Source organism: Mobula birostris, chromosome 6 (assembly GCF_030028105.1).
Source record: "Mobula birostris isolate sMobBir1 chromosome 6, sMobBir1.hap1, whole genome shotgun sequence".
Taxonomy (NCBI): Eukaryota; Metazoa; Chordata; class Chondrichthyes; order Myliobatiformes; family Myliobatidae; genus Mobula; species Mobula birostris.
This window is the reverse complement of record NC_092375.1, coordinates 67,017,232-67,030,250: the sequence shown is the minus strand read 5'-3', so window position 1 is coordinate 67,030,250 and position 13,019 is coordinate 67,017,232. Positions and strand designations below refer to the sequence as shown.

General features: G+C 42.1%; 1 protein-coding gene and 1 long non-coding RNA gene across 11 annotated transcripts in view; one reads left to right on the top strand and one right to left on the bottom strand.

Moving 5' to 3' along the window:
- dmd (dystrophin) overlaps nucleotides 1-13,019 on the top strand; it is a 1,961,093-nt gene that overhangs the window by 169,828 nt on the left and 1,778,246 nt on the right. The window contains exon 1 of one of the 10 annotated variants that reach the window (XM_072260559.1): nucleotides 648-912. The exons of the other annotated variants lie outside the window; for them this stretch is intronic. Within the exon in view, the coding sequence (XP_072116660.1) occupies nucleotides 906-912 (7 nt within the window). The 5' untranslated portion in view covers nucleotides 648-905. Of the gene's footprint in view, nucleotides 1-647; nucleotides 913-13,019 lie in introns of those variants that run through there. 10 annotated transcript variants of the gene reach the window in all.
- LOC140199080 (uncharacterized) lies at nucleotides 393-1,780 on the bottom strand. Its single transcript, XR_011886342.1, has 2 exons — nucleotides 1,253-1,780; nucleotides 393-900 (listed from the first exon to the last, which is right to left on the bottom strand). It is a non-coding gene; the product is annotated as an uncharacterized lncRNA (long non-coding RNA).

Here is a 13,019-nt window from a genome sequence, read left to right as displayed (position 1 = left end):
TGGCAATTTAAATAATTTAAAGCACTGCTGTGAAATTTGAACTCGTGAGTTTTGAGATAAGTTACCTATCAATTCAGCAAAGCTGACAGATTGGGACAATAAATTATCCTGTGCCCAGGTAATGATATCTTTATTGAAGTGATAATAGTAATTTTCACCTTTTGATGCTTGGGCGCTATCCCAAGGAGCAGATCGCCCTCCAGTAGCGGTTCTCCTCTTACACTGATTCCTTTGGATGTGCAGGTTGATGGAATTCAGTTTGTAGGCAATGCTCTGACAATCCAAGGGGGAAGTTAAAATCTCCCACTCTCTTCCCCTTGCCAGCTGGTTGGAAGCCATTTGCTTTCACAAATAAACAGCCTTCTGAGTATAAAAGCCAAACTACAACCCTCTTAAGAGCCCAGTTCTGTTTATTTTGTACATGCCTTTAACCATTTTGGTACCGATTTATTTTGGGGGTGGGGGGGGGGGAAGCAAACCTAAATGTTGACTGTCATAACTGAGTGGAGAATCCAGTAGCCTTGTGTGATCGGATCCTTTAGGTTGTCCTGGACCAGGAAAGAAAGCCGTGGTAAAGCTCGTCGCCTTCATTGCGGGTTGAGCGCCGGATTAGTTGGAGTGACAGCCTGGAAGGAACGCGTGGAGAGTTCTGACGTCAGGCATCCAGCCGCCGCGCAGTAAATGCGGCGACGGTCACGTTCGGCATGCCCACCAAGTTTAACTTCAATCATGCCGGAGAGTGGCTGCTAGAATTCAAATAGACTTTCTGGCGCCCACCAGTTGGCTGTAATAGAATGCTCTCAGCAAAATGACAGATGCCGGGCCAGGATGCCGCTTCGCACTGTCCTAATTTGTTTCGGCAGCCAACTTCGGAGCGTGATGGAGTGACGGCATGAGCAGCTGGCATGGAAGGTAAGATTACAAGGCAGTTGCATCATTATAAACATAATTAGAAAATGACCATGACATGACATATGTTGGGATGGTCTGGGTTGATGGGAAAGATTTGTTGCTAGGATTCCCAATAGTGTGACGAGCAAACACTTGTATTTAAATGTACTGTATATTGTTTGTTCCGATTGTATTTTAAAAGAACATTAAATATTTGATGGAAAGCTCTTTGAGAAAGTACGGGCTGTCTTCCTTTTTTCAAACGAAAATAGAACGAGCTCAGGGGGTGGAGGGAGATGTATAAGTGAGAGTTTTGACGGTATCATTTTTATTCATACTGTAGCTATGTTTTTGAGCTTACCTAACAGTAGCTACGGGTTTTTCTGCGGCTACCTGCTCTTCTCAATAGAGGCACTCTCGTCTCCTCCAGGCACCGACTTTGCCCACGGATCCAGTTGTTCTTCCAGCCGTCCGATTCTGCACACATTCCGCTCGGGGCTTGCATCCTGCCGCTCTCAACCGGTTGTTCTCGTTTTGTGTTGCTCCCTGTTTGACATTTAGGCTCCGAACGAACAAAACGCCGCACATTGCAGAATTAATTCACCGGAGTGCGTGCTGTATTTAGACAGAAATGTTGTTAATTTCCCTTCAGAATTGCAGGAGCTTATTCTGAAAACACAAGGAGAAACCACGGTGCTTCCAAAATGCTGCTTCCAAAATGGGCTGTAGCGTCCAGTTTTCGTGTGGGGAGGGGGAGGGGGGGAAGCTACTTTCAGGATAAAAGCCCAATTGTTGATCCATTTACTGAAGGGGGTGACTGATTTATCTTTGTACAAACGTGTTCCAAGTCGACCACTGACCTGAACCCCCAAGCAACTGGATGGAGGTTGTGGTGGTGGTGGGGGGGGGGGGAGGGAGGGGGAGGACAAAGCAGACTGGAAAATGGGACAAACTAACTCCACAAATAGAAGCTGATGTACTTAAGTTGCCAGTTGGATTTGGAACCCAGCGTGCCATCGGTAATCTTTGTTGATATTGTATCTCCACAGCAAGAAAAGCTGTTACAACTGCACACATTGAAACAAATGTAGCAGCACATACAGATAGAGGTGGCTCAATGTTGGATTTCCACTCGTTTTAATCTACACTCAATTATTGCACTGTGTAATCTGTCATTTTCTATCATCGATATCAGATAATGCTGAGGGATTTTGGAAGTGAGCATTAACATTAGTGTAATCCTTTTTAATCTTTACAATTTATAGTCTAGAACTGCATTCTGGATGGAAATAGTTAATTGGGTTGTTTTAACTGCCTCAAACTATGTTTATATGACGCTACTTGCTGCCTTGGTTGTATTTCCCTGTGGCAGTGACTTTAATATCTTGACGTAAGTTTGCGGTGGTTTTCAGAAACAGCCTTTGAAATCTTCTCTGGGTTGGGGTTGCCTTTTTGTATCGGCTACTTGGGTAGTCTCGCAGAAGCAAAATGGGAGAAATTGTATGCAATCAAGGAAAATGTTATTTAAAGAGATTGAGGGATGCAGAAAATCTGTGAACCAGTGGTTTGTTACGTTAAAAGATCATGTAAATGGCCTTTTTAAAAATAATTATCTTGACATTGGGATTTCAGTTTGTAATTAGATCGATGCTAAGGGCTATTTTACCATGAAGACAATCTCCCATTTGAAGAGTCCTCCTGAGGGTAGTCCTTCAGCTGCTTTGCCGTGGGCTTTACCTAGTTACTAACATTGTTGGAGTCAGTAGAGATGAGGATCTGTCCATTAAGGTTACTGAGAGCCCTAATTTTTTTAATATGCTTTTTCATAGCCACCATTTACTGCTGTCAACAAAAGTCTTATTACAATATTAATGAGATCTCCATAGACTTGATTCATTCAAGTAGCTGGTAACAATTCTATGATGTTCATAAATAGAAAGGCTTTTGAAGATCTCCAGGTGATTAAAGTAATGCGTATTATTATGCACTTTGAGGATTATGTTTGACATAAATTTTCTAGATAATGGCCCAGTCCTTGAAAAGTAATTGGTGATTAACTCTTTCTACATATTATCATGCAGTCCTGGTTGATGACAACTGCATGAGACCATTCTCCATCTGAAAACCCCTGCACAAAGGGATGAAAGCAGATCCCTGCCAAAACAATACTTCAGATGTTTGTTGGAGATGGCTGCTGCAGAGAAGTTGTGCCAAATTATAGCAACTAATACTGTTGGCTATTGGATTTTGTAATGGTTATCAATGAGCAACCTGCTAGTAGACAGTGTACAAACCATGCGAGCAAGATATGTACGTATGGGTTTGTTGCTGAGTTTGTTCAGTGGCCTTTAACTCTGTTGTTTTTCATTTATATTGGGCAACTTGGAGAATTGCTGTTTGCTTGGTCTGGTTGACCCTATCCAACAAGGTTTTATTCTTTTCTCTTTCCTTTGTACATTTTTTTCCCTTTGCTCTAATAAGAAAAGTATAAAGCATAGTAAAATTCTTACTGTGGTTGGAACGTATAATCTTGTCAACCCTCCTTATCACTTTTAAACATGATTTTGTTTTCCTAGTGACTCAATATGTTATGAGATGATTGTCAGGATGTGGCCACTGTCAAGGCCAGCCTTTATTATTCACCCCTAACTTCCATTCATTACTCATCTCAAAGTGATTGGAGACCTTGATCTTGAACCATTGTAATCTCTGTGGTGTAGGATTCATAGTGTTGGTGGATGAAGTGTAATGATAGTGGATGTGCCAAAAGTGGCATTTAGACAAATGTTTAAACCAAGGGTATAATTGATGTTCCCATACACCTACAGAATGTTGGAGGGTGTATCTGGGCAACAGCTATCAAAGATGCCTTGATTATTTTCTCTAAGCAACCTAGATACACTGTTAGATGTTTTGACTCAGGTAAAATCAGTAGAAAAGATCATTGTTCAGAATGTTATCAAGTTTCATGACTGTTCTAGCTATAACCATTCTAGGTATATTCAATAAGTTCATTGGAGATGGTCAATACATACAAAATGCTGGAGGAACTCAGCAAGACAGGCAGCATCTGTGGAGGAGAATGAACAGTCAATATTTCAGGCTGATATCCTAATCACTACTAGAAAGGAAGGGCAGAATCCAGAGTAAGGAAATGTGGGAGGGAGGACTAGAGGCTGGCAGGTGATAGATGAGATCAGGTGAAGCGGAAAGCCTCATAGATTTTTACTTCATATCCCCATTTCCTTCCCCCTCCCTAGGTGTAAGCAATGAAAGAAATTGCAATTAATGCCAATGAAAGGATTTGAAATGCATGGTTTGCCTTTTAAAAAACATAATAATGCAAATGCTGGAAAAGGAGATCAGGATGACCTGCGGTGAGAGAAATGTTGAAAGCGGGGGAAAGGTTGACTGCTTGATGCGCGAAATATATTTCTCCACAGATGTTGCCTGGTCTGCTGAGAATTTCAAGAATCTGTTTTGATTGACGATTATCACTGTCTTAAAATTGTATGCCCTGATTGTTACGTCTCAAGAACCCGGGTGTGAGTGTTTTCAGATGTTATTGCGCCTATGGAATGCATGATTACCTGACAAAACAGTGCTGAACATCACACTGAAATCACCACAGCGCTGCTGCTAAAAACTCCTTTCATTGTTTTTCTTCTGATAGAGAGTAGGTTGAAATGTGGTACGTGGTTGGGAATACGTCAGAGCAATAGAAATGATCATGGTAGATGGCTGTTCAGCTTAGAGACAGCTTGGAATTTGTATGGCCCATTACTAGCCAGCTCATTGACAACCCCTTTATAAATTTCTTTTAGTTGTCAGTGGATAGTTTTGGAGGTGATCAAAGTTAAATTTATTATTGGAGCACATACATGTCACCACATAAAACCCTGAGTTTCTTTTTCCTATGGGCATACTTAGCAAATCTAAAGAACAGCAATTGTAAAATGGGATCAGTGAACAACAACCTGTACAAATGCAAATATAAATTAATAGCATAAATGATGAGACATGACATTATAAAGTGTCCTTAAAGTGAGACTTCCGGCCATGGGAAGTCTTCCAGAAGTAGAACAAGTGTATTTATCCCCTTTTGTTCAAGAGCCTGATGGTCAAGGGGTACTGTGTCCAGTTCTGGTCGCCTCACTATAGGAAGGATGTGGAGGCATTGGAAAGGGTACAGAGGAGATTTACCAGGATGCTGCCTGGTTTAGAGTGTATGCATTATGATCAGAGATTAAGGGAGCTAGGGCTTTTGGAGAGAAGGAGGATGACATGATAGAGGTATACAAGATAATAAGAGGAATAGATAGAGTGGATAGCCAGCGCCTCTTCCCCAGGGCACCACTGCGCAATACAAGAGGACACGGCTTTAAGGTAAGGGGTGGGAAGTTCAAAGGGGGATATTAGAGGAAGGTTTTTTACTCAGAGAGTGGTTGGTGCATGGAATGCACTGCCTGAGTCAGTGGTGGAGGCAGATACACTAGTGAAGTTTAAGAGACTACTAGACAGGTATATGGAGGAATTTAAGGTGGGGACTTATATGGGAGGCATGGTTTGAGGGTTGGCAGAACATTGTGGGCCGAAGGGCCTGTACTGTGCTGTACTATTCTGTGTTCTATGTAATTCATTCCAGGTGACTTAGAGTCACCTCAGATCAATTGCAAGCTGAAGTGTTGTGATTCCGTATTTACAACAGCAACATCCTTCTAAGCAAGATATGTAGCTGGTGCACCCTGTTGCAAAAGCTGGAGTGGCATATGTACATGTTACTCCTTCGGCATGAAAATGCAGTGAAAGCAATTGTTCATCCAATTAAGCACCTTGCATAAATATGCATTGTCGGGTGATTGCTTAATTGTCCATGTGTTGCTGTATCAGAAAAGCATATAGGCTGAAATATTTCATGAGAAAACTCAGAAGTAACATTGGGCAGCACTGACATGTGCTAACCCCTTCAAAGCCTCTCACATCATGTGGCAGAGCCTGTGCTTCCCCATCTGACTCGTATGTATTTGTTTTAAAAAGATGCAGCTTAATTTGTGTGTATTATGGTTGTTTGTGCTTTGTGCCTGTTGATCTGTAGCTGCATGCTAAAGGCCAATGATTCTCCTTGCTCTATGAAGTAAGCAGATGGGATGTTATAATTATACAAGCACACTTATCCATATGTGAACTATTAAATACTTGTGCACTGCCAGAATGTTGATACCTAATGCAAATTTTCAAGCATTGGATTCATGTGGTACGTGACATTTGGTCTCTGCAGCTGCAGACTTACTTTAGGAGAGCTTCAGTCTATTAATTCTAGAGCACTCAGTTAATATTTTCCAAAGAAAATATTATTTGTTTGACGTCTTGTTATATGTAAATTTGGTCTTGTACTTGATACAGTGTGAATAAAACTAGGTTGATTTAAGGCTGTACAAGTTTGTTCCTGAAATATTTTTTCATGGCATCATGAGAATATGAAGATTTGCATTAATTCTCTATTTGTATTGGCTACACTTGTTAACAATTCCTTGGATGGACGCTTTTGGCGCAGACCAATTATATCTGTCATTTAGCTTCATCTATTTCAGTCTGGTGCTTCCCTTTTTACAGGGGCATATTGACCTTGTATTGATGTGTATCTGTTTGCCTGTGGGTTATCTAAACAAGATATTTAACTAGCATTCGATTGTGCTGTTTTTGGAGGGAAATAAAAAAGACAAAATTGCTCAGTATAATTTTTTCAGTTTGATCCTTTAGAATTTTGTATCAACCAGGATCAGCAGCATGATTTCCAGTTACCAATATAAGTCAACAATTGGTGTGTACAATTTGTGTTGGTAAGGTTTGAGAAACCTTTGAATCATGTTAGTTGGTCCACAATAGTTTGTAAAAGGAGTGGATCAAACAGTAAAACCACCTAAAGCAAGATATGTCCAGCAAACAAGTGCACGAGCCATTAAGAAATGTCTGAACACAACACCAATTTCAACTCCTGTGGTGCAATGTAGCACATTACTGGTGAACATGCTGAATAGGGAATACAATAATGAACAACTTCTGATTCAGTTGCTTTTTTGAGAGACTCCTTTGAGTCAGTTCCGGAACTGGACTAGACTTCATTTGTGGCTTTACAAACCATTAGATTAGAATAGCGCCTTATGGTAAAAGAATGGCAGATATAGGAGTATTGCGGTTGAAGTAACAGGAGTGGTGAAACTCAAAAAATGGCTTAAAGTCTTGATTTGTTCAAGAGTAGTTAGGCCCAGGGGTGCAACTATAGGTTCTTCGGCTTGGTTCTTAATCTGCAATGCAATAACTTGTCAGCTAGACATAAAATAGAACAGCTCAGCGATTACCTCATGAAGAACAACAACAACAACCAACAGGAATTCTGCAGATGCTGGAAATTCAAGCAACACACCTCAAAGTTGCTGGTGAACGCAGCAGGCCAGGCAGCATCTCTAGGAAGAGACACAGTTGACGTTTCAGGCCGAGACCCTTCGTCAGGACTAACTGAAGGAAGAGTGAGTAAGGGATTTGAAAGTTGGCAGGGGAGGGGGAGATCCAAAATGATAGGAGAAGACAGGAGGGGGAGGGATGGAGCCAAGAGCTGGACAGGTGATTGGCAAAGGGGATATGAGAGGATCATGGGACAGGAGGTCCGGGGAGAAAGACAAGGGGGGGGGGGAACCCAGAGGATGGGCAAGGGGTATAGTCAGAGGGACAGAGGGAGAAAAAGGAGAGTGAGAGAAAGAATGTGTGTATAAAAATAATGGATGGGGTACGGGGGGGGCATTAGCGGAAGTTAGAGAAGTCGATGTTCATGCCATCAGGTTGGAGGCTACCCAGACGGAATATAAGATGTTGTTCCTCCAACCTGAGTATGGCTTCATCTTTACAGTAGAGGGAGGCCATGGATAGACATGTCAGAATGGGAATGGGATATGGAATTAAAATGTGTGGCCACTGGGAGATCCTGCTTTCTCTGGCGGACAGAGTGTAGGTGTTCAGCAAAGCGGTCTCCCAGTCTGCGTCGGGTCTCGCCAATATATAGAAGGCCACATCGGGAGCACCGGACGCAGTATATCACCCCAGCCGACTCACAGGTGAAGTGTCGCCTCACCTGGAAGGACTACCTCATGATCTTATTCTCAGCAGTTTGTCAGGAATAGTTGAAAATTAATCTTCTAAACATTTATAACCAAGGAGGAAACAATCAGAAATGGCACCATCATGATTCTGTGTTAAATGGTTTTCTTGAAATCTACATTTTCCAGACTTGATTTCACTAAGTAAATTATATTTAAATGAAGTTAATTGCTTTGTACCTACATTTAGTATTTCATTGAGAAACAGATCATTGTGCCATTGAAAGGATAATTTGCTCTTAAAACTGTACTGTAAATGGCTACTGTGCAACCTTTTCTTCCAGTCCAGAATCCAGTGGTGTGAAAACATCTCTACTGGAGTATGTGCTCGAATGCATGAAACTGACCAAATGATCTTTGTTTTGTGTATTGCACTTGTGTGTTCTGTTAGAAGTGCTAAACTTACAATGTGAACATAAAAGGAACGTGTGTATCAGTGTTTTGCTTCTTTTCTGTGGGCATGTAAAATTTGTCTTATTGTTACCAATTTAAAGATTTCCTAAATTTTTTGGATTGCCAATGCTGACTGCAACCATATATTTGTTTGGGCCACCAGAGGACTCTATCTTTTCAAAGTAGACTGCATCAAAAGGCTTTACTTACTTTTCAAAAAAGAGACGTCAAGCTTGGAACAACATGATGATCACTTCAAGATTGCTAATCTCTTGATAAACTGAGACCCCCCCCCCCCCAAATGGAAATTATTTGGATTTTAGGTATTTTGTCATACATGGCGTATCATCAATTCAATGTTGTAATTGCTGTTGCCAATCTCATTGCATTCTTTTTATTTATGTGAGGAGAAGTTCTGAACTAGTAAGCTGGAGCAAGGAGAAAATTGTTTGTTTGAGTCCCCAACTACAATGAGAGAGGAAATTGTGTTCTGAAGTATCTATTTATTTTTTTTACACTTGCAGTCTTCAGTAGCAATATTCAGACTTTTGGCCATCTCTTTTTATCAGAGATAGGAAATTAGTTCATCCTGCTTTAAAAAAATTAGTAATGTTATAGCTGGTCCTACATGAGCTTTAAATGCGAGATCAGTTATGCTGCAGTAATTGGTTCAAAATTTCATGTAATAGTTCTTTTGTTGTATGTCCTTTTACAAAAAAAATGACTGCAGAAGATTAAAGTGGATTTACTGAATGTATGGTTTCTTTCAAGTGAACCAGAGAATCTTTCAATTAAAAATAATTATTCAGAAATGCTTCCTCTTCAATGCATATTATCCAATGATCAGATATTGATGTTCAACATGCTAATTCCCTGCATTGGTTTTTGTTTTAAAATACAGTTGAATGGCTGGGCAAAGAATAAACTTCTCACTGACCAGATCATGTGGAATAAATTGAGAAAATGTGTATTTTAGGGCTGTGATTATATTAGGAGTTATATTAAGAGTTAGATGGTGAATTATTTTTGTGGGCATAATGTAATTTGAATCCACCCATCCCAAAAGATTACTTAATATCTGTTCTAGTACATCTTGATAAGTAGACGAAATGTGATTGCTGTGATATCTTTTTTAGTGGCATAGTTGGCCCATAATTGGTCTACAACATTTGTTGCCTTTGCATGCGGAAGGTGCTTGTAAGTCAGAATCCTGAAAACGGGCACAAACCCATGGACTATTTTATCTTCTGAAGCCCATTACCTTTACTGGGGCATAGGCTACTGACAGCAGCTCGCTAGAGTCCTCTATCCTGGGCCAATCTCTCAGGTTGTTCCCAAGGATGAGGACTTTGTAGTTTCTGTTGGCATTTCTATAGCACAGGGTTATTACGGGATGGGGTTGCTAGCCCCATGTGCACTACTCCTCTTCCACCCTCCAAAGGGCGAATGAACCCTCTCGTAGGGTCAACGGCCATCTAGCAAACACGTGACGTGAAGGGCGGAAAGGCCATCCCTTGCATGGAAGCTTGGTCTGGCCATTCACTGCAACAGAACTTCCCCCAGCCGTCTTGGACTCCACCATGCAGCTGGATCTGGGAGGGGATGTTGAGAGGGTGGGTCTGGACCTGTGTAACCCCCTACTCACCTAAAATCCACTCATGTACACGCTGTTCCTTTCTGAGGAGTGGGGTATCACCCCACTAACTGACTGAAAGGAACCATCATCGTCCTATGGGATGGATAGCCAGAGAGAGAGACTCCTATCTCAGCAGAGTTACAAGGGCTGCTGGAGGTTTATAAACCTTTGGAGTTTGATCACAAAGGATTTCAAATCCATGAGAAGGTCAAATTTCATTGGATTTCACAAAGAAATTCCCCAAAGAAATTCTACAAAGAAACAGACACAAGTGGATTTGTAGATAACCTTGTAGAAGTGCTAATGTTGTCAGAAAGTGTAGATATCTCGGTGGAAGATGAGTTGATTCAAGAGGAATATTTTTATTTGAAAGAATAGACCATTTATTAAAAACAGATATACAAAGAAAGAAATGATGCAAAAAATTAGGCATTCGTGGTTGATATATTCAGTAGTGTAAACATATTTTTGTAAAGGAAACAAACATACATAGCACCATGCACTTGAGTGGCCCTCTGGGGCCATTTCCATGTGCCCTTTTCTTGTTTGAGAGACTTTCCCACCCAATGCTACCCCACCATGGAAAGAGCCTACATGGTGGTCCTTGCCCACGTAGCCATAGTATTGGATGCACAGAGTTTCAATCCATCCCTCAGTATGTACTTATGCAGCCTGGACTGTTCCAGTCTGTAGCAGCTGGGCTGCAAGACCAAGAAGATTCAGGGTGTCCTTCACTGGGCTGATGACCTTTTAGCAGCCTGTTGATCCGAGAGTCTTCTGTTAGCTCTGGTATGAACTGGAATGCAAACCTTGTATCCATCTCCACACCCTCTTTGCAAATTTGCAAAGAGGTGGGTGACAATCTATTCCCCCAAATGGCCAACTGAAGGCAGAAATGTCATCTATATAGAAAGAGTACCTTTCACCACTATCCAAGTGAGGTCTTTGTACTCATCAGTGAGATCAGGCGATGAGACATTCTGCCAGATGGACAGTCTGTTCAGGGAAATGCCCTACCAGAATCATGTTCATGCCCTGCAGTATCTACAGTACATTCTGAGCTGACTACTGCTTGATGGACGTTGGGTGGCAAAGAGGCCTGATAGAACTTTTAACATGTAATGACACTTGGTGAGCACCATCTGATACAGCCACTCATAAAATAGGTCATAAGGATGAGAGCAATGTTGGGTACAATTTTCCCCCCCTCTTCTCTGGGACTCACTTCATCCTGAACCTCCAGATAAATTGGAAGACGTGCTGTGTTAATTACTGAAGCAGAGGAGCAAGTCACGCCTGCACCAAATAAAGCAGGCCTGAGAGCTTATCACATCTGATAACCAGAAGATGGCGGTGCGACAGCTCCGAAATGATGTCGTATTTGTAAGTAGGATGCCGTGCACAATCCTGATTTGATGGAGGCAGAAGTGAGAAGCACGGAGGAACATCTGGAGAAACTTCTGAAATGCCCGCCTCGCTGCCACTGCTACTGTGCGATCGAGAATCTGCGGAGGGGAAGGCCCCAAGTCCTCGGCTTTGCCTGTTGCTGGGGCTGGGGTCGAAGTGCTCGGCAGAGATGGTGCTCGGTGTTGGACGGCTGGTCGATGGCTCGAAGTTTTTGGACGGACTCAAGAGTCGGCTGTGGTCAGGTGCTTCCAGGGTGCTGCATCAGCAAGTTTGCAGTGCTGGAAGCTCATGGCAGGGAGAGTTTTTCTTCCTTCTACCATCTGCATGAGATGTTGGGGCTATCGGGACTCTGAGACTTTTTTTTTTTTACCATGCCCATGGTCTGTTCTTTATCAAATTACGGTATTGCTTTGCACTGTTGTAACTATATGTTAAAATTATGTGGTCTTTGTCAGTTTTTCAGTCTTGTTTGTCTTGTGTTTCTGTGATATCATTCTGGAGGAACATTGTATCATTTCTTAACGCATGCATTACTAAGTGACAATAAAAGAGGACTGTGTGTCCTCATAATCTAAAATCTAATTAAATTCTTCCCAGTTATCAACTGAAAACACTGTTTTCATAGAGCCACTTTTTGTTTTGACTTTCCCTTCCGCTCCAGCACCATTCTCATTACGTGCTTCAGCCCCTCTGAACCAGATCCCCAGCATCTTCTGGTAGTCAGATCTGGTAGTGATCTAACAGTTGCGAAAGAACATGGCCTAGTTCATCTTGATGTTGACTTTGGCCTCCATTGCCAATTCAAACTGGTCAATATGCTGATTAGCATACTGATTTCATAGAAAAAACACATAGAAAACCTACAGCACAATACAGGCCCTTTGGCCCACAAAGTTGTGCCAAACATGTCCCTACCTTAGAAATTACTAGGGTTACCCATAGCTCTCTCTTTTTCTAAGCTCCACGTACCTATCCGAAAGTCTCTTAAAAGACCCTATTGTATCCGCCTCCACCACCATTGCCGGCAACCCATTCTGCGCACTCACCACTCTCTGCATAAAAAAAATTTACCCCTGACATCTCCTCTGTACCTACTCCCAAGCACCTTAAACCTGTGCCCTCTTGTGGCAGCCATTTCAGCCCTGGGAAAAAGCCGCTGACTATCCACACGATCAATGCCTCTCATCATCTTATACACCTCTATCAGGTCGCCTCTCATCCTCCGTCGCTGCAAGGAGAAAAGGCCGAGTTCACTCAACTATTCTTATAAGGCATGTTCTCCAATCCAGGCAATGTCCTTGTAAATCTCCTCCGCACCCTTTCTATGGTTTCTACATCTTTCCTGTAGTGAGGCGACCAGAACTGAGCACAGTACTCCGAGTGGGGTCTGATCAGGGCCCTATGTAGCTGCAACATTACCTCTTGGCTCCTAAATTCAATTCTATGATTGATGAAGGCCAATACACCGTATGCCTTAACCACAGAGTCAACCTGCGCAGCTGCTTTAAGTGACCTTTGGACTCGGACCCCAAGATCCCTCT